This window comes from Argiope bruennichi, chromosome 7, assembly GCF_947563725.1.
Source record: "Argiope bruennichi chromosome 7, qqArgBrue1.1, whole genome shotgun sequence".
In the NCBI taxonomy this organism is placed as follows: Eukaryota; Metazoa; Arthropoda; class Arachnida; order Araneae; family Araneidae; genus Argiope; species Argiope bruennichi.
In genome coordinates, this window is record NC_079157.1 from 57830708 (window position 1) to 57854154 (window position 23447).

Consider the following 23447-nt stretch of genomic DNA (forward strand, 5'->3'; position numbering starts at 1 on the left):
GATCAAAGCAGAAAATATTTTTCCAAGGGAAGGGAGAGACCCCTATATATTTTTTCCAGTAGGAATAACTCAAACGGCAAGTAGTATAGGTAATCTTTCTGATAACATTGCAGAACATTTGATGGCATATTATTGTTGTTTGTGCTAGCATACCAACAGATATGCGAAAAAAACATGCAAAATGGAAATCAAATAGTGGCCCAAATCTGTATTGTAAATGACAGAGAATAGAAATAATGGTAACTTGTGATAATTAATTGTTTTCTCTTTTTAACAAGTTTTATGAATGTCACAGTTTCTATAATCGCGGTCAAACATGCATTTTGAATGTTTTGTTCTTAGCATTAATGCACGTCAGCTGTCTTTTTTTTTTTTCTTTTTCTAAACTCAAAATACTCAACAATTTTCTGATTCATATTCCCCATCTTGAACTGAGTTTTAACTGGAATAAAATTCTGGAGTTTTGAGTTTTAACTCCAGAATTTACCACCAGGTGGCACTATTACATTACATTGCGTTCAGCAATTTTATTATACTTAGACCATACCATTTTATTATACCTATTTTTATGACTATACATGTTGTCATTTAAAAGTCAATGCATAAAAGATTTCAGCAGACACCCTGGATATTAATGCTTAATATTCTGAACCATAAGCTTACATACAAAATCAAGAAGCTCAAAAATTAGTATCTGCATTCATATTCACACATTATTGACAAAAATAATTTATATAAAGCAAAAAAAAAAAAAAAAAAAAAAAATGTTACTTTGACTTTTACTACTATAATTTATTTCATTATTTTTAAGAAGTTTTTGTAAAATAAGAATAATATTTTTTTTTTTTTTTCACCTGGTATCTCTTTCAAAGCGTCTCGACACACTTTTTGTATAAGTTCAATTAAATGGCTTGATTGGTAGAGTTCTGGAAAACTAATACAGATAGGTTTCAAGACTCCCCACACAATGATTTGAAGGTCAGAACTAAAAAGTAAATAATTAACTTTATATTATCATTTTTTAAAATAATATTACTTAAAAATTAATAAATAAAATGGATTTAAATTTAAAACTATGAACTTACTGCCATATATATAGATATGAAATACGCTGATCTGGGCCAACTTGTGAATATTGATTTAAATCCAATTCTTTTTCTGTTTCCAGTAAAGTTCTAAGGAATTGAATAGTAACCTGATTTATACAACAAAAGCGTTCACATTTCTACATAAATTTTCAGAATAATTATTATACCTACCGTATCAAGTTCGTATTTATATATGAAGTTATACCCTCTTTAAAATCTTGAGCTGTAGATGGAGAAAAATTAGCAGACTGTAGTGCAATGTTCTGGAACATTTTATTTACAAAACCTACGATTTCTTCGAGAACCTAGAATGAAATATATTTTAGATATAATGCGAGGAGCTAAAATAACCTAGAACTATGGCACTACTGAACATTGATTTTATTGTCAATGATATTACAGGTGATTCAGGGCAATTTTGTGGTGATGATACAAGTTTCAATGCAAAGTGATAATTAAATATCAATTGTTATATGTCAGTACCAGTCAAATCGAATTGAAACTCTCAAATGTAAATCTCTGCAATTAATATAGGATAATGTATGCATGTGTCGGCTTTCAACAGGGTAGACTGCTTGACCATGAACCATCAAATTTGGCACAGATGAGCTTTAGAGAGATTAAAAAAATAATTTATTAAAAATAGAATTTGAAGTTTATTCGCAAAAGATATGGAAAATACTACTGCACATAACTGATTTTTACACCAATATTATATTTTTTATTTAATAAATTTTTTAGTAATAGAACATTTTTTTGTTAAAATTTTCAACAATAGATTTAATATTTTGTAATGAAATTCAAACAGTTTTTATGGTTTCAACAAATTTATGATTATTTTATCACATTCTATTCTTAATGAGCTTGAAACTCCATTAAAAACAACATAAGATACATATACAGAATGCCCCCATCCCCACAAAAAAAAAAAAAAAAAAAAAAAAAAAAATGTGGAACAAACAGTTATATAATTATCGCAATTAGATATATTTCTGCTTGCAAAAGTTTCATCATATAAAGTACTGAAATATATGAAAATATTCAGACTTCTGTACCGGAGAATAATAAAAAGTTACGCAAATTTTTATATGGCCCTCAAAGCAGAAAAGGCGAGTAGGAAAAATACTTTCCTCTCACTCATCTATCAGGGCATGAAGTTTCATTATTCTATTTGTAAAATATTTTGAAGTATTAAAAAGAAATTCATTGACTTAGGAAAGGGAAGGGAACGGATTGGAAAATTGAGTTCGGGATGAGATTTAGTATATTGATAGTATAACTATAAGATATTCAATCATTAAAATTGGAAGGCGTAATATCCAATAAATTCTGAGAAAATAACCTTCAAACCTTTTAAATATTTTATATGCTAGTCAGCAGCCCTTCGGTATGGTTGTCAAGGAATCACTATGTAAGAGGAAGATTCCCAATGCGTTTTTTTTTCCCTTTGTAATTTATTTTAAAATATACAAATTAAATTAACAATTTACAAATAGTTTTAATTAATATATCCTCCATTTTTAATTAATACGTTAAGAGCTATTTTTCTATTCATCCGTCCGATGTTTGATAGAAGCTTTCGGTGTAATTTTCTGGAATGATATAGGTATCGAAAGATTGAAAAAAAGGAGAATCGGGGAAATAATAATGTATTAATTAACTTTCATTAAATTTTAAAAATAAGAATACATTAATTAAATTGCTCAAAAATTTATTCAAATGAATATTTTTGACATCTACAAAAAATTGAATTCTTTTGAGACAGGCTTTACGAATTCATTGGCAAAGATCTAAAGAGCATAACTGCCAAAGTCAATTCATCCCTTATTTTAGACATAAAGCTAATCATGATTTAATGGATATATCGGTCACTATTTAGAATACTGTCCAACAAAATGGAAGTAAAGAGCTTTTAAAATGCCATAACATTTACAGAAATTGTCACTGATGAAAGCCTTTTTACGAACAATGAATTTTTATAATTGCAAAAGTAATAGTATTGAAGAGAAATGTTTCTATTTTGGCTAGAACAATGTTCACCAATTGCAATTTCCATAAAAGAAGAATTTTATTTTTAGATAAGATAAGGGCCAACTGTAAAATTCTGAATGTCAATTGAGTAGTTATTTAATAACAATTAACTATTCAACAATCATTGAGTAGTTACTCAACAACTGTTGTGGTTATCCATGGATTCTATGGATATAAATTATTATACTGAAATATTCCGTACACTATTGTTTCCGGAATGTTAAATTCGGGACTAACTGTTCATAACTAGCATAAGGGTAACTTGAAAAAAAAAAAAAAAAAAAAAAAAAAAAAAAAAGGCAATTTTTGCACCACATGTATAACAATGCCACATCCTCCTCATACCTCAGCAAAAAAGTAAGCATATTGTATTTGTAAGCGCTTAATTATTTTGTAAAAATAGCTCCTAGAAAGATGCAGGAATTAAAAGAACGAAGTTTGTATTCTTCTCACATTGAGGCCGATATTACAATTGCATACAGCAAAAATCTTTAACATATCTAAATGTTTCTTCTTACCGAAATATGCAATTCTTTTAGAGCAGACAAGTGACCCTTCATCACTAGACACTTCAGGCAACCAACTGATTGGTCACAAATATAGGTTATATTTGCTTTCAGATAAATTATATAGATATAACTTCATGTCCTTGCTTTCACCAAACTGTTTGGCATCAAGGCCATATTATTTATATTGTTTTATTCTGTGTATTGTGTATATGAACCTTTCTAATGAAGGCCAGTCTCCTTACATCATAGTACTGTCAAAAAGGTAAATGCCTGATTTATCTAAATGTCGCGATATTATAACTTCACTTTTTTATTTATCTCGTAAACCATGCAGATATTAAACAGAATCCTTCTTTCTTAGCTTTCAAAAATAGAGGAAAATCACACAATTAGATATATGATGAAACAATGGAAAGGATTTGAACACATGGCAATAATGTAAAGTATTGTAAAAATCAGGAGGGGGAGGGGGAAACCAAAATTTGGCAAAAATTTCTACAATTATAAAATTGTCACAATTAAAAAGACATTTTTTTTTTAACATTTTTAACATTCAGTTTAATTTTTAATTGATTAAAATTTCAACAAAAATTATGCCAAGATGCACATTTCCACCTACCAAGGTATAAGCGATAAGAGTTTAATAGAAAAATAATTTTATTCTTTTGCTCAGCATTTAAATACTTTCCTGAAATATCTCTTAAATGTTCATTTCTTCAAGTTTCTTTTCCCTTCTTTATGAAGTCGAAGTTTCAATTGTTCACCAATCAAAGTGTGTGATTAACAAATTCCTTTGAAATCATAATGTTTGGATGATGTAATGCTACACAAATATTACCATATAACATTTTATCCATATTGTATCGCGTTTCGGGGTTCGTGTAGATTGAGAGTTGATAAAACAATTTCTCGAAAATCACAAGACGTTTGTTCGTAGAAATCTCTAGAAGATGCAGGAAATTACAGCAGTTACGAGTCACAATGACACAGCTCCAATTCAGCTAATACCAGGAAACAACCAAACACAGAGGACTCTAATACCTCAGACAAATAACAGCTTCTGCTCACTAGACTAACACTCAAGTCTTAACTACTCTCTAATGATCATGGTCAATGGGGCGGTGGTATTTATACCCGCTTTGGGAGTGAAAATCTAGGACTTTCATCAAGGTTCTGGAGGGTTCTAGGTTATGTCGTTTAATAATGGTCCTAGAGCTTAGGTGATGGAATTTTCCAGAACTACCTATTTTTTGGCAAGAATCTTGCCAAATCACTGAAAATGCCGTTTTTACGGAAAATATGCCTAAATTGCGCGATTTTCGCCCCAGAATCTGAGTATTTCTGATCTGTCTGAGATATTTCAAAACGAACTCAAATATTTACAGAAAAATTTACTAAGTTTGTAACAATATTGAATTAATTTGCGTTACTGAAATAAATGTTTTGATCTAAATTTCTGATTAATCTCCTTAAATTTAAGATTAAGCATATCTCTGCAAGTTTTGAAGACGGAAATATAAAGCTTTCCATGTGTTTAAGCGAATATAAGAGAAATATTTTACTAATGGACACTATTTCACTATAAAGGATATATAAAAATTCATTAAATTTTTTTTACAACCAACTTACACAGAAGCCAAAGTATATAATATATTTTCATACAAATGAAACTTTATAATTAAAAGTAAATGCCTTGATGTGATATTTAAAAAAATAAAGGCTTGTTCAGCTTTTATGGGACACCCAGGATAGAGTATAATAGTCGATTGCAATCACAATTACCAAACGAAAATTTATATGTCATACATCAGCATATCACTAAGAGTAAAGAGTTTGTTTGAACCCTGACTACTAGTAAAAGAAAAAGTATGAAGTGGTATTCAAAAATGGGATTGTACCAATAATCAATCTCTCAAGATTCTTTAAATTATAAAATAATTCAAAAATATAATATTTATACACATTTATCTATTATTAATAAAAAGAAACTTTCTAAATTAATGCTTAATATTATGAAATAATTAAACAGGAGTGAAAATTAAAGTATTTCATACAAATGTATTCATACATAATTGTGAGTATTGTTTACTAAAAGCTTTAAGAAAATTGTTATTGTTGTTTTATATAAAAACAACTATAACAATTTTAATAGTATATAGTCTCACTACTTTAAATATTATTTAATTCATTTATTGCAATATGAGTTATATTCGAATTCAATTTAAAAATTATTAAGTTGCATATGAAATATTTCAGCAATAACATAACTTTAAACATTTAAGATATTATGTAGAAATGCACTTCTCTTTTATATTCGGTTACTTATTCTGAAAAATAAAGCACAAGTATAACAAATAATACAACTTTATTAAAACATTTACTAAAAATATTTCAGGAACACTCATCAGTTTTTGAAATTCTTGTTGTTAAAATTATTCCAATTTTATTTCAGACAATACTTTGGTGAAAACATCTGCATATTTAATTTTAACACAAATATACTTTAAATCGAACATTTTTCCAAATATCAAGTTTCTTAAAAAATTATACCATGACAATGTTTAGTTTTTGAGTTTTTAAAATGGTGATTTTGAGAAACAAATAGTACATGATATCAAATAGGAACCGATTTGAGTACGAAATATTAAATACCTGATTCATTCTGGCATTAGTTGGAAGATTTTCTTCAACAAATTTGTCTTCTTTCGAATCAACATTTACTTATCTTGATTTTATAATCTGTGTAACGACAAGTTTACGATTTTTCAAAATTTTTTTAAAAAATGAGGCAGTGAAATTTTTTGTGGAAGAGTCTGTGTACTGTGCTACCGCTTAGCATTGATTAATCTTAGATACATTTTTATGCTTATTAAGAATTTCGATTTTGCCTTTAAAATGCAAATCAATTCCTTTTATATTTTGGTATTTTATTTAACTATTTTGCCATTTTTATTCAATTACAAGTGACAATTGCTTATGGTTGTTCAACAGATTTGCAAGTCAGACCTGGCAGTTCAAAGCAATCTAGAGAGCTCTAGTTCAGACAAAAGAATACAAATACAAAATTATGAGAAAGATATTTTCTAGAAAGCTAGAAGCAATTCCACAAATGCCAATTGTTAACATTGATTGAAAATGACACACTGGTTAATTATCTGCTTCAAACTTGATAACATTAAACAATGTAATGAGCACACTGAATGAATAGTTCTGTGTTTATTTGAATAAGTTGATTCTTGACCTCTTTTGATAATATAAAACAAATAATAACATTATATTTCCGAATACTTGAAGGGGGGGGGGGGACGTACATAAAATAAATGAAAAAAAAAAAAAAAAAACCAGCCATGAGAAATTTAAAAAAAAAATCTAGGCATAGTACTTATTTACAATAAATTATTAATTTATTTTATATTATATTACAGAGACAATATTTTATATCTAGTTTAAAATAACTTAAAAAATTAAACACATCATACTTTTGTTTTCGCAGCAAATTTGGGTGGGGGGAGAGGAGGCATAATAAAATGATAGACCTTTTTTCTTCTTTTCAATAAAAGAGAGCCATTAAAACTGAAAACAGTAATGGGAAAACAAGACTACTACATTTTCCCTAGAAGGCAAAAGCAAGACTATTTTTGCTAATTACGCTATTTATCATAACATTTTTGAAAATAAATAAATAAACGAAATCCTTTAAGAAATACATTCAATGTCCAAAAGTATGGACACAAATATAAAATCTGTGAAAACTGATGAACTATCCACTGTATTGCCGTGGAATTTGGAACAAAGATATATTACAATTTGGATAAAGATTATAGCAACATATCAATATAGAAAAGATTTTAATAATGAATTAAGAAACAGGGTATATCAAAAAAGTGTTAAATCATGAATCAGAGATAAAACATTTATCTTGGGAAAAGTCTGTGAACGCCATGAACTGCTATACAAATCCCACAACAAGCTCTCATACTGTTTATAATACTGATATGTCAATAAATGTTTGTGGCAATAAAGCCCATTCTTTCAACAACACGGCTGTTTAAATCCTGGAGGGTCTGGATGGGGGGGGGGGGTGTAACGCAGTGCAAAGGCCCTTACTAAACCATCTCATATATGTTCAATACTATTGAGGTCAGGAGACCTCGAGGGTCAATCTATACAGTGAATAGTCTCTGCCTTAAGAAAATCATCAACAATTTGAGCTCAGTATGGTCGTGCATTATCATCTGGGCCGGCCATCTGGACCAATCAAAGAAAGAAATATTTTGAAAACGAAACGAAATAGTTTCGGAATCGCAACTAGAAATTATTTCTTATTCAAACTAAAACCAAAAATGGAACAGAAAAAACATCATAGTATTTAGAGAGCGCAAATGCAGCTACATCTAAAACACAGATGAATTGAGACAAAAGTAATAAAAATCAAGTTAATAGGAAATTCAAATTAAACCAAATAAAAAAAAGAATCCAAATAAGAAAAGAATTATATATATTATATATATATATATATATATATATATATATATATATATATATTGTGAGCGTTCTGTTTTGCATTAATTCATTTATTGGCTGGAAAGAATTACTGAAGCAACTAAATTTATGTTTGACTACTGATAAAACAAATTAAGTTAATATAAATAAGGAAATGGAATGACTTAAATTACTATTTCAAAGAATTGTAGATGTGACTTAATTTTTAGCATGTAATAATCTGCCATTTCGAGGAAACCATAAAATAATAGGAAAGCCAAATAATGGAAATTTTGTAAGTTTAATCGAATTATTAAGTAACTACAACCTTGTGCTTACGGATCTTATAAACAGAGTAAAAAATTCCAAAAATAAAATTGTGCACGATTTAGCACATACATCACAAGAACAGATTATTCTTGCATTAGGAAATGAAATTCTTAACGAAATTACAGATGATACAAAAGTAGCCATGTATTACAGTATCCAAATGGATTCTACTTCTGATATTTCCTATAAAAAACGATCTTCAGTTTTTATTATGTATGTAAATTTTGAAGAGAAAAGATTAAGTATAAATGGAGTCTTTTATAGGGTTTATTGAAGTAACTGATGTGACTGGTGAAGGACTAGCAAACGATATACTGGAAATATTAAGTGAACCTGATTTAGATATAATGGATTGTAGTTGACAGGCATGCAACAATGGCAGACACATGAAAGGGAATATAAAGGTGTACAATCGAGAATAATTGCTTTAAACCCTCAAGCAATTTATGTGCCTTGCCAATGACATCTTTTAATTTATTAATTTGTGATGACGTTTTCAGCAGTATATATTGCAATTTTTTTTCTTTTGGATATTGCAACATTTATCTTGCTTATTTTCTGCCTCGACAAAAAGATCAAAAATTCTACAAAAACATTTAAACATTACTCAACACTCGTTGCGAAGCCAAAATAGACATGGTTTAAGCAGTGGATATACAGTTTGAACAAATTTGTAATTCTCTACAAGAATTTATTGATGCAAATAACAATAATATAACGTTATCCAATGCTAAAAATCTATTGGATTCAATACAAGAAATCACACTTATTTTATGTTTAATAGTATGGTTCACAATATTGTCCAAATTTAGAGCTATCAATAAACTATTTCAAGTAAAAACGATAGTTCTTGACTCAACTTTTAATAGAGTCAATCAAATTAAAACTGAAATTAAAAATTTAACTCATTTTTAGGCGAAGAAAAAGCAATTTCAAGTAATTTAAATTTTTCCGAACATTTTCCTAAAAATGAAATTTTGAAAAAGAGAAAAAAATTATATTTCAAAACAGCAAAGATGAAATTACAGAAAACCCATTGAGGAAAATTGGATGTTATTTTTTTTTTTTTAACTCTGTAACTGATGCTGTTATTGTACAGAGAAGATAGATTTAAAAGTATTTCAAATTAATCACTCGTATAAAAACGTTAGAAAAAAATGAACCAGAAAAATGTTTCAAAAACTTTGTAAGGCTTTCTTAATAATGAAGTAGATGACAACCTAATCCAAATAACTGTTTTGCTATGGATTTGATTTTGAATGAAAGGGATGTAACTAATGCTCAACACAATTTGCAATATATACTAATTAATAATTATAACAATTTATTTCTGTTGTTATTGCTAATCTCCATGGCTTGACTTAGTCAGACCAAATCCAAAAATCCGTTGACAAGAAAAAAAGTCAAAAACGAGGAAGGGAGAAGAATAAATTTCTCCCCAAAGAAGTCCTAAACAGTCTAGAATATGTTCAGCAGAGGCCCGATGTTGGCAGCATTTCAGGCAAAGATGGTAAGATTTTTCACCCAGAGAAAGGAAAAGACATTTAAGGTGGCCACTGGCAAGGTGCGATAGGCAAGTGTTGGTTTTTCTCTCACAAGGATGAATTAATGACTGGCCCGGCTTACTGGCTTTACACCAATGATGAGTAAGAGGTATCATCCAATTCTTCTTATTTAGGAATTTCGCCTGAAAGAAGAGATCTAAGTATGTGAGCTCAGCAGAAGATGAAGTAGCTAGCTGCTTCCTTTCTTTGCAAGCCTGTTTCCTATTTCGTTACCAAGTATATCCACATGAGATGAGATCCACTGGAAATGAATATCATGTTGGAGTGAAATCAGCTACAACTTCTGAGGAATAGACAAAATTGCTTTATCTCCAACATAGGTTCAATTGTTAAGGTGTTCCATTGAGCTGCGGCTATCAGAAAGAATCCAAAGGTTCTTATAATTATTTTCGTGCAGAATGGTCTTAAGTCCCTCATCGATTGCTAGAAGTTCGCTTCTAAAAACGGAACTGAAGTCTGGATTTCGTTGGAATAGAGAAAAATTAGACTGATGAGTTACAATATAGATGCCACTAGCTGCAAAATTGTCGTTCTGAAGTATTTTTCTTTTTATTAATGGGAACAGGGAGGTTGAAATGAAAGTGAACCTTGGTAAGTTTTTCAGTTGGATCCATACAGGAGTGAAGAGAATGCGGCTCTACATTTTTAGGAATTACATTCTGAGTCAAGACTTGACTAAAGGGACTATTTTTCTTGAATCTCTGGAGGTTAGTCCAATTATTTAGGTATTTTGAGGTGTTGTTTTGAATGTTAGTCAATCCCGTTAGAACGGAATTGGATGAAATTTAACATAGAGATAGATTATAGTTTGAAATAGGACATAGGCTACTATTTATTCCGGTTAATTTTTTTATTAATTAAAAACTAACTTTCCCGCCAAAAATCTTTTAAGCTCCCCACCGCCAAATGAGTAAGACTTCAGTCTTTTTTTCCCCTCCATGCTAACAAGGTTAGGCTTAACATTTTTTCGATCGATTATTTCAAACGATTCTGCTTATTTTCTTAGTGTTTGATGCATTTAAAATTAAACATTGTTAATTAATCGATCTTTCGGATTTATTCGGAAGTACTTTAAAATTAAAATAAAACAGAATAAAAGAAATTAAAAATTTTTAATCTACATTGCGTTACCCCAACTAGCGTAGACATTTCGAGCATTTGCGTTACTCCAATTGGCGTAGAAAATACACGCATTTGCGTTACTCCAATTGGTGTAGAAAATTTTCATTTTAATTAAGAGTTTAAAAATTAAGTGTATTATATTGTTGTAGCTATCTCAATCGATAAATAAATTAGACTTGATTAAAAAAAAAATACGGACTTGATTTGAATCTTCTGCTAGCCCAACTCCGCAATATAGCTTACTCGGACATTGCTGCAACTTTGCTTAACGGTGGCCGGATGGCACATTCCATTTTCAAACTGCCGCTTAATCGTGCAAGCAAAGATACCCCAACATGCAACACCACCAAAAACAACGGCCGGGTAGTCCTTTTGCAGCAGTGCAAGTTAATATTATGGGACGAATGCACAATGTCGCAGAAGCATGCATTATAGGCGTTAAACAGCAGCCTGCAGACAACCGTGGCAACAAGGCGGTGATGAGCGGCGTTGTCGTTTTGCTCACAATAACCTGTTTGCAATTTTAGTGCCTAGATGCCTAGGTCAGTTCTTATACATATGCATCAAAATTTCCACGCGAACGAAGTCGCGGGTAATAGCTGGTATATATATATAAAATTAAAAATATTTACAATATTTTACAGAACAAACATTAGCAAAACTCAAAATAAAGAGCAAGAAACTCCGTACAGGTCCGAGTAAAGATTGCAAAGGCTACAGATTTAAAAAAAAAAAAAAAATACTCCCCCCCCCCCAATAAAACTTCAGACCTTTAGTAAGGATTGGTCATTTTCAAGAATTCTATCCATCCAAAACACTATTCTTCGAATTGAGTTCATTTTCCACGAAAAAAGAACAGGAAATCAAGACACAGGTGCTCTCTTTATGGCATAGTGTCCCATCAAGTAACATGATCGGTGCAGTGTTCCAGTAGATGGAACACCTAATTTTATCCAATGATTATATGTATGTTTTCTCTATATGTTATTATTTTTCTAATTTTAAACATTCTAACAATTTTTTTTTCTAGAAAAAAATTAAAAAAATTCCTTGAAAAAAAAAAGACTTTTACATAGAGTGCTATATCTGAAAATTATGAATCAGCTTGATTTAAATTGTCATTTATTATTGAAAAAGAATGTTAAAAGTGATTTTTAAATATATATATATATTTTTCCATCTATAGTTGAACTGAACGATTTTAGAAGCGAGTAAATTTAGACGTTCCAGTTTTTAGATGTAGTGGAACACTATGCCCCAAAAGGTTAATATAATATTCATAAAATTGCAGACAAAAATCCCAGATATTTAAATGATCTAATTCCAGAAGTTCTGCAATAGTTATAAGTAAATGGATAAATTTTGGAATGATACAAAATTTATTTCTATGCAATAATATTTTTGGAAACTATCATGGAAAAACCTCAGCCGAATAATTTTTAATTAAATAAAATTCTAAAAAGTTCCTCAAATGTGCAAATTCTCACCTTTCAAAGTATATGAGCCAAATGTGTTAGTTCTAGGTCAAAAGTCTGGTCTGTAAACACATAAAGCTTTATTATTAGTACAGATTAAATTTCCAAGAAGTATTATGATAGCTTCAGGTTTAAATTGAAGTTTATGAAGTAGCATTCCACTTGATGCTAAAGTGTTTACAAATTTATATTACATTTAAGTTGATTTAGTATATTTTCAATATGAAGAATCAATGATTTTATAAATTATTTTGATTTCTGGCATACATTGCAATGACCAATTATTAATTTCAATTGATAAATTATTTATTATTGAGAGAAAAGCTTTTGTTTTGGAGGAAAAAAACACACCAATAGTTGCCATTGGCAAAAACACACACACACACTTTTTTTTTGTTTTGTTTATATAGAATATTATATATAACGAAGTATTTCTGTATGAGAAAAATAAGTAAATACAAAAAGTTTTAAAAACTTAAATAGTTGGAAGTTTTTAGCATGTTTCAGAGATTATAAGTATTTTAAATAATTATTGCTTTAATAAATTTGATAACATTCAAACGTTTGTTTAAACACAATATTTAATCTTACTGATGATTTTATGTCAAATGATTTTAAGTAAAAGTGTATCAAGTCATACCTTTTTTAATTCTTGTGCATACACTCTAAAAACTGCATCTGCTTGAACTTCGAATTCGGGAATTCGATTATAAGGCACATTTTTTTCAGGATTCCAAATATTTCTAATAAGAAATAAAAATTACAATGAATTACACCATATGACAATAAGGTATTTTTTGTGAAATATTTAAAATATTTATTCATACATTTTTAGAAAATCCTCAAAATTTTTGAAAACTTTCACCCAAGTAGATTGCTGAACTTGATTTTGGTTTGGAATCTCCTTCAATACTACTGATATCTAAAAAAAAAAAAAAAAAAAAACATTTGAGTAAGGTTTTAAATAAAACTACTTATTATTAAAAAAAAAGCATGACTAATAAGTGATATTTTTCATTTTGTTTAAAGTCTAGTCACTTTTGGAAATCAGTACACTAAAAAACAGGTATTGGTTGTATTTAATTTCAAATACATCTCTTAGATAGATCATTTCAACTTTTTAAGCATTAAATTATCATAGAAATGAAAAACCATATTATGTTAGTTGTCTTATACACATTCTGCTCACTGTGAACATGAACATTTCTAAAAGAAATAAGTTTCTTGGTATTGTGGTGAATCGCATATAAGCCAGTAACAGCGCTTCTGCCCGAACAGCTGTTTTAGCAAAATCGGTTAGTTACTGGACTGCTAACCTAAAAGGTCCCAGGTTCTATCCTAGCGCGTCCCATACCGCTTCATTGGTGACCTCGGACGCTGAACCTTCAACCTTCATACAGCTGTTGTGGCGCCATCTACCCGTAACCAAAGTCGCCAGACTCAATTGGCGCAGCAAAGTCGTCAGACTCACGTGACGCAGCAACCCTAAGTCGCCAGACGCACTTGGCGCATCAGCACCCACAAACTCTCGCCATAACGTTTGGCGCTACTCAAATAAGGGTACGGCCCATTAAGACAACAGCTACTACTAAATATATCACCACTCAACGCAATATCGTTCGTCTCCCCTTCGCCTCACTGGAGGGAGAGTACTGTGGTGAATCGCACATAAGCCAGTAACAGCGCTTCTGCCCGAACAGCTGTTTTAGCAAAATCGGTTAGTTACTGGACTGCTAACCTAAAAGGTCCCAGGTTCTAACCTCACGCGTCTCAAACCTGCACAGTATCATAGAGCTATTAAAATTATAATTATCTGGATCATCTATTTTCTGAAATAGTGTAATAAGTAACCATTGTTTTATTTGTCATGTAAACTTCACAGAGATTAAATTGAATCTTTCCTCCTAAACTTTCAACAGTGATGAATAATTTCAGGCTAACAATGTAATCTATTGTTGAAAAAATAGATAGCCGAAATTCGGAAAAAACTTGTACTGCCATTAAATAAGATGTTTAAAAAGACAATTTTTTTTTAAATTTTTAAATAGTGTAAAAATCATTTTTGTGCAATAATATTTTTGGTAGTTATGAGGACAAAAATGCCAAATTTTTACTTAAATTTTAATCAAAATTTCAAAAATTATACTGATGCACATTCTATCTTCCAAATTATATATATGTAACAACTTTGTACTTCTGAGTTAAATGGTCTGACATGTAGAGCAGAAACATACACATAAATATGCACATTTTTATAATTACTTGAGATTTATTATGTATTAATAAGAAGGACCTTTTTCTGAAAAACTCAAGATTTATTTATCTACAGATGTAAAATTTTCAGCTTACAAGTCAGAATATCAGTGGAAGGCCAGTTAAAAAGACATTGATTCACAAAAATGCAACTCACAAGACAGTATATACTGTCCTATATGCATGTGTCTGGAACTATTAGAATTACTATACAGTTTAGTGCACAGAGGACAATACACAGAAGAGACTTTTTTAAATTGCTCACAAATGTTTTCATATATAAAGGAATAAAAGAAATCACAATCTACATACACTAAAATACATATGCTTAAGCTTACAATCTTGAATAATAAGTTTAAGGAAGAACTGAGTAAAATATTTTACTTACCACACCAGGTTGAGCAAGCCCATGCAATAAAGACGCAAATTTAAATTTAAAAATAGTCCTCATGTTCTTTTCTACAATATATAGTAAGAAATTGGTGCTGAAATTAACATTCAATTGCCTCAGATATTTCTAAAAAAGAAAAATAAATATTTAAATTAATAAAATACAAATAATTTAAAGTTTTTAATAGAAGCAACTTCCATTTGCGGTATTTATTCTTTAGCAGCCTTTTGGTATTTTTGCATTCATCAGAAATTTTTCATCAAATTAAAACCTAAAAAATTGTTCTGCGTAAAAATGGTACAAAAGATAATGCAACCTCGTCATGTGCAAGGATGTTTCAATGCAAGAAACACATACACACAATTTGTGTGTGAGTGTGGAGGATACATACATTGATGGTAACTGAATTAAGGAATGTAAAACTGTACAAATTATATTAGCATCATATGAAAAGGTTTTCAATGAATTTGTAGCCGTTAAAGATCTTCTTCATTTACAAAAGCCCCAAATTTAGCCAAGCAAAATTTATTGAAATTTTCTCATCTGTAAGTAAATTATTTAGAGTAAAACAAAATTCCTCTTCTATTTTAAGTTGATATATTAAAGAAGGGGGAGGGAAGATGGGTAAGGACTAAAGAAAATTTCAACAAACCGGATACTACATAGTGTCACCATTTATTTAAAAGAATAAACCATACCATAGACTTGACCTCCATACTACCTGAATTAGTATAAAGTATGTAAATAAATAGAGATGATCATAAAATAGAGATATAAATCTAGATTCAGTATTTCTGAAAAATTCATTGCAGTTGACTCCATTTATAATTTTTTGCAAAGCAAATAATTATTAAAAACTGTGAAAGCTTTAATTTAGAGACTTATCTATGCATCTTATTCCCCCCCCCCATTAGATACCCAACTTGATTTACAAGTTAAAATTTTAAATATTTTTTAACTGTAAAAGTGACAAGTGAGAAAGGAATATTTTAAATACACAAGGCAATTGATGACAAATATACCTGTGAAAAATAATGGTAATAATTTATTTGTAAACAAAGGTAGAAAGAAAAAATTTGAACACAATAGAGAAGGAAGTTAGTCTTGTTTGCATACACAAAACTTGGTCTGTAAGACTTTCCTAGGTTGGAGGGAGAATATCGACTAGTAAATCCATGGTGAAGTGAACCGTTCTCTCTAAATCCCCTTAGTTCTTTATTTTCAAAGGAGCCATTTCTCACATATTGATGTAATATTATTTTAGTCACATTCATATTAAGTTGTAAAAAGTTGGCAACAGCTTATAGTTGAGTCCACATTTTTCATGGAATAAAATGTTTCATATTTTTTGATAAACTGCTGTATTCAATTTGAATTGTATTGTTCAGCAATTTCAGAGAACAAAACAACATTATTACATTATTTATAGCTTGTATGATATATTACAATAAATTGAAGAAGCAATTTTAGATGATTTAAAAATCCAAAGACAGAACACTAAGGGCATATCTATTTTATAATCGATTTTGGTTCACGAAAAACAAATTACAAGTTAAATTCCAGAAGAATCTATATACATAATGAAAATACAAGCATAGCCTTTGTGTCCACTATACTTAATGTTTCCATAATGGAGAAGTAGACTTTATGCACAATATATATATATATAGGGGAGAGTGGCTCACCTTGGGACGCGTTTTTTCTTTTTTTTCTCAAAATTTTTTATATTGATGAATTATTTTCAAATTTTTACCTTGTATTTGTTTAACCTTTGCCTACATTATTTAACAGCTTTTAATCTTTAATCCATTATAGAAAATTTTTAAAAAAATATTTAGTAAACTTGTACTTTGTCCCAAGGTGTACTACCTGGTGGCTCACCTTGGGACAGCTGAAAAACAGATATGAAAAGATCAATAATTGAATTACATTACACTTGAAATTGTTTATTCGAGAAAAGAAAAGTATATAAAGTGATAAATATAACTAATTAGAAATTAATATTTCCTAATTTTGTTAAGAAAGCTTTTTATTAGTTGAACACACAAAAAAATTAACAAATTTTATATTTAATTGTAATTAATTGTTGGAAATCAAATACCAAACCCAAAGAACGTTCGGTACTTTGCTTTGGTTCTTTAAGTTTTAATAAAATGTCATTTGAGTTTACGTAAGATTTGTCCTCTTTTTCAGGATAAATAAATGTCAATGATTGATTTAGTCGTCTCAAAAAAGATAACTCATATTCATCGCCATCAATTCTTCACTGGTCTTCCAGTTGTATTACTTCCTACCAATTCTGAGAGCATTAAATCTTCATCTTCACTACTGCTACTAATGATCAACTGAAGCTGTTTTTTAATCCTTTTTTTCGCTTTCATATTCATACATTCTTTCTCTTTTACTTGAGTGTTCTTTTCATTATTAGTGATAGCATCTTCAATTGCTTTTTTTTCAGGAGAGTCCGAGAAAGACTAGTTGCTTCTGGTTTTCGAAGAGAAAACATGGCACTATGTCTTCTTTTAAATCCAATGTACCAGTCCTTTCCAGCTTTTTTTTTTTTTTTCATGCTCCCAGCTTGGGGGAATATTCTTTTTATTTGCTGAAGCATATTCATATGCAAGGGTACGTGCATCATTAATTGTTAGTCCATAGTGATATTTCGAAGCTTGTAAAATGTAATCTACTAGTTTGTTTCCCTCATCGTTGGTGAATATTTTTCGACTTTGAATCTTTGATACGTACTTGAAGTTAGAATTTGGCTGTTCACTTTTTTTAAAAGTACTAACATGGCGATTCAGAGTTGTCTTACTAACATTGTAGACTGCAGCAGCTTCCCTAAAAGACATTTCTCCTGATAAAACTTTTGCAGCAGCTTTCTGAATATTGTTACCACGAACTGTTTCGTTTTTCTGGTATTCTTTATTTCTAATCCTTGCCATTGTTAAGCCTAATGAGTTCCTAAAAGTAGAAATAATAACTATTAATAAACACAGATTATGTAGATTAAATAAAAAATATTTTAAACATAATATATTTTTGTAAAAATATTTGAAATAAAAGTTAGGTAGTCACATCTTGTGTCCCAAGGTGGACCACTTCCACCTGTCCCAAGGTGGACCATTCACACACAATGAAATTTTAGAATGACATGCTGTTAGGTTTAGCATCAGAACAATAATTACACATGAGTTTTATAGAGAAAGCTTTAAATTTCATTACAGTACCTTTTATTTCAAAATATTTTCATTAAAAATCCACCTAACTACTTATCAAAGTTTTACATGAAAGTTACTAGACATGTTCTCAAAATAAAAATCTTAATAAATTCTTACCTGCTGTATCAATGGAATCAAAACACATCTGAAGATTTGACTGTGCTGCCGTCTATCTGCATCTATAAAAGCTAAGCATTAATTTAAAATCTAGGGCAAAAAATAAAGCTGTCCCGAGGTGTACTGTGTCCCAAGGTGAGCCACTCTCCCCTATATATATATATATATACTGTTTGTTCTTGGATTCTACAATCCTTGAGCATCAAGATGTCTTTATTTAGCCAAAATAGGGGTGAGATGAGAGATGAAAGGAGATGTTTATATTTAACAATAAAGTGAATGCAGATCATATGCAATATTAGGAGCTGTAAAAACTACAGGTAACACCTAATATTGTCAGAAAAAGATATTAATTCACAATAAAATACTTTAGTGATCTTTATTTACTGTGATAGGTTCTAATCATTAAATTATGAAGAATAAATAAAATATTTCTGCTCTTAAAATTTGGTAATTCACTTTTTTACAAAACAATAATTTTTTTAGGTTAAAATAATTTTTTTAAATTTGTTATTGAATTTTTTGATAACATTTTGAGATTCACAATTGTATATAATTTCAGTCATATTTAATGATATCACATAAAATATTTCCTGTGCCAGGCTCTGAAAGTTTTTGCCACTTGAACTAGTCATATAAACAACCAATAAGCAATTTTAAATTAGAATAAAATAGTACAAACAGAAATGACATGGCACTCATATGTAGATGAAATAAAGAATGAAAAAGTATCTAATGGAATGAAAATCAAGGTCAAAGGATGAAGAACTCTGGAAATGCACTCATCCATTCGCAGCTCACCACTTAGCAAGGTAGAATTGTTAAAGAAATAGTAGTCTAGGGATACTGAATTGAATAGTACACTACAATGTAAATACTGTGGCTATAAATTTTCTTTTCAGTATTTGTCATGAAATGGACTAGTGCAGAAGAGTTATTCAAATAACAATGGGAATATATGATAATTATCATGTATTAAACTGAAACTTAAAATTGCTCCTATATTAGATGCAAATTCTTACTCCCATTATTATTTAAAAAGCTTTTATAGCCATTTATGATATTGTGGATATTTTCAATAGCCCTACATAATACAGTTTGTATCTAACAATCATTTTAAACCACAAAGTATCATTACACTAAGTTTTTACAAATTTTCTACACAAAGTAAAAATGTACTTGAAGATATTAAATTTTAGTTATGTAAGCAAAAATGAGCATTTTTTAAAAATTCCATACTGCAGTAAAAGCAGTGTTAATTTATGTATTAAATTATTTTAGAATCATCATCAATTAACTAGTAATATCAAAATAACAGCATTTACAAAAGGTATAAATATAAATATATTGGGATTGCAATATATATATATACTGGATTATTCAACATCATGTACATGTATACAATTTAAATCCCAGCAGAATTCTTCTTGGTGACAATGGAATAACCAAACATGTACAGAAAAAGAGGGTGATGAGGGATGAAAGGATTAAGATGAAGCAACACGCAAGCTAAGAAATTAAATGGAAAGAAAACATAGGATGTCAGAAAAAGATACTTATACAAAATTTGATTAACAACATTCATCCATATTGGCACATGAAGCTTCAATGTGTGTACTCACATTCATGCATACATATACAGTGAAATTTTAAAATTCAAGTGGCAGACAAACAATATGTCAACCCACTAAGAATTGTGTAACTTGCATGCAAAAATCTTATCATTTACCTTTCAATACTTCTTACGACTTTTTGAAATAGTTAATTAAAGTCAGAACATAAAAAATAAATAAAGGACACTCAAACCTCAAGACAGGTATTATAATGTTTTTTTTTATTTTGAGAATTTCTTTTTCTTTCAATCATATATTTAATGGCAGCTTAGGATTCATATATACCCATATCATTTTTAGAATTTATCCTTAATAATATAGAGGTAATAATGCCTACGTAAAACAATGTATATTACAAAATAATGTATCGCAATGCATATGTACATCGAAATATCTATTTATTAAAATGATAATAAGTCATTAAAATTTATAAAAATTACAGAATGAAAATAAAATTGTAATCATTGAAATAATAAATAGTGAAAAAATGATTTTTGGGATATGACATACATTGAAGTTATTAAGAGAAAACATAAACTTTTGATTGATTTTTTTAATCAAAAATTCTAACTAAAACTTTAAAAAATTCTATCTTAATAAACACCTATTACTCAAATTTGATAACTGTAAGTTCAAACATCATTCCTGTAGACCATTTTGAATTATTCTTATATCATGCAATTTACAGACAGTATGCCAGTATACAAACACTATTCTGTTAAAATATGATCAACATCACAAAATACGAATAGACAAGTTGCAGAAATATGCATTCCATTATCTAGGGAAAATCTCTCATTTGGCATCAGTGAGGTCAATTACTACCAATTAAGAGAAATATTACTGTATATATTCATTGAATTATAATAAAATTAAACTACACAGACCATGGGGAATACTTATAAAGAGAAAGGAGCTGGAAATTATCTATAAGTGCAGAAAAAATGAAATGAAAGAAAAAGAAATTTATTTATTTATTTATTTGATATATATAATTTATTTCTTTATTTGATATTTGAAAAAATATTTCTCACTTTTTTACATAACTTATGCTGAAAATTCACCTTTCGACCTCGACCTCGATGATAGCTTATCGGGGTACCCGTCCTTGGAGTAGGACTATCCCCTTAAATGACATAACTGGTAGAAACATGACTTTAAGTATTTTGCCATGATAACTGTGATGGGTCTTGACTCGATGGTGGAATGAGAGCAAGTGGCATGGATCTTCAGCGAAAATTGGACTTTGGAGGTGTGGGAGAGTGGGAGAGTTGTCTCGGCCAATAGGAAAGCAGGTTGTCAGGGGAGTAGGAGAGGGTGATGCAGAGTGTTTTCGGAGCTCGGTGAGGGATAATCTATTGTACGTAGGTGACCAATCAGAAGGCTGGGATATTGCAGAGGAATTGACTTTACTTTTGGTGGGTCTTAGCCGATCAGTGCGTTCAGGATTATCATCTTTTTTTCTTCTTTATTTTCAGTTTTCTTTGCGAGCTTGGCTGCTTCACTTAGTTTTGGGAATTCTTTCAGTATTTCTCTGAGATCTTTTAGTATTTGGAGGGTTTCTAGGAGAGAAGGGAGATCATCAGCTGCTGTCAAAGTGGGCTCCGTGTTCTGTTTTCGTGGTGGGGGACTGGGTTGGGTGTCTTGTTTTCTAAGGTTTTTCTTCATCATTTCTGCGTAAGAGGGTCTTCCATTAATAGTTGTCAGTTTGGGGAATTTGGAACATCCTTTCCAGGCAGCTGTGTGACCAGTTTCATTACAGTTAACGCATACTGGATCCGTGATCTTTTCAGAGATGTTGCAGTTTTTTGTTGCATGTTTGCCTCCGCATTTGATGCACTTGGGTGCTAATCTACAATTTCTAGCGGAGTGGTAGAACCCTGCACAGTTGTAACATATTGTTGCAGTTGATTTTCGTTGGTAGCTTTCAATCTTGATTTTTAGGTGAAGGAGGGATTTTTCATTGTATATGCTGATGGCATTTTTAGTTTTCTTGACTTCCAACAGGAAAATGGGATATAGGGACTGCAGTTTGTAATTTCTAAGTTGGGAGATTCTGTTGATAACGTAATTTCTTTCCTCGAATTCTTTTTTGATTTCCTCTTTATCAGCGTTTATTGGGAGTCCTTTAAGAATAACTTTTATGGGTCTTTCATCTTGGTTTTCTGATAAGATAAATTCTTCTTGTTTTTCTGTTAACAGTTCTATGATTTGGGTTCTCTCATCTTCGTTTGCTGGGTGGATTGCGATCATATTTCTGATGAGTTTGTTTTCTGTTCGGGGGAATTTCCTATGGATTTCTTGGAGCGTAATATTGTATTTGCTTGATATTTTCATATTTATTGCCGCGGGCCTATTATTTGATATTTCTTGGTTTTCGCTAAGTACTTCATATCTGTTGGATGTGTCCATGTTTTCAACATTTTCCTCAATTTTCTTGATCTTAGCTGCTTTTTTGGGGTTAACTTGTTGGAAGGTTTCTGTGTTATCATCATCAATTTTGTGTTTGGCTTGGGATAGGTTGTCAACTTCCATTTGTTTAACTTCATTTACGGCTAGATCGATTTCAAAGTTGGGGGAATTGTCGTTGGTGGTTTTCTTTAATTTTCGTAATTCCTCTATTCTTTTAATCCTTGCATTATTCGTAACGGTTTCCATAAAATCCAAATGTTCTTGTAATTGTTTGTTTTTATCATGGCTACTTGTTCTGGGATTTGCAACATTCCTTGACATGTTGTCCTTTCCCAAGGGTGGAGTGTGTTTGTAGGAGTGATTACTTCCCCTGGAGGAAGAGCGTAAATCATCGTCATCGCCTTTAAAGCCTACTACCATAATTCTACGATTTCTTCCTGAGCTGCTCGTTGAAAGGTTGCTTGAGCATCTGCTATCAGGACGTCCGTCTCCCTCCATGGCTGGAGACCGAATGATGTGGAAAAATGAAAATGAAAATTCACCTTCATGGAGTGAACTGGTTTATATACCTTCGAATTTCATTTACAAAACCGAATCAAATTGGAATAATTTTTTAAAAAGTTTAAAAATCAGTGCCCTTTAAAAATAATGGTTTAAAAATTCTAGATTTCAAAATAAATGGTCCAAGAACAAAAATTTAATCGCAATTCCCAACAGCAGCATTTTTATTACAGTTTTCCCATTCATGATTATGTTTGCTGACATACGTTTCAAATTTTCAATATTATACAAACAATGACCCGTAGAATAACCTTAGGTAAATTTGTCTGAATCATTAATA

The 23447-nt window shown here is 30.2% G+C and overlaps 1 protein-coding gene across 2 annotated transcripts in view; it reads right to left on the reverse strand.

The window, feature by feature from the left end:
* LOC129976676 (transcription-associated protein 1-like) overlaps positions 1–23447 on the reverse strand; it is a 273583-nt gene that overhangs the window by 78891 nt on the left and 171245 nt on the right. For both annotated transcript variants that reach the window (XM_056090373.1, XM_056090371.1), the window contains exons 43-48: positions 15244–15372; positions 13430–13524; positions 13243–13345; positions 1260–1393; positions 1086–1175; positions 855–985 (exon numbers count right to left, since the gene is read on the reverse strand). In XM_056090373.1, the coding sequence (XP_055946348.1) occupies positions 855–985; positions 1086–1175; positions 1260–1393; positions 13243–13345; positions 13430–13524; positions 15244–15372 (682 nt within the window). The remainder of the gene's footprint in view (positions 1–854; positions 986–1085; positions 1176–1259; positions 1394–13242; positions 13346–13429; positions 13525–15243; positions 15373–23447) is intronic.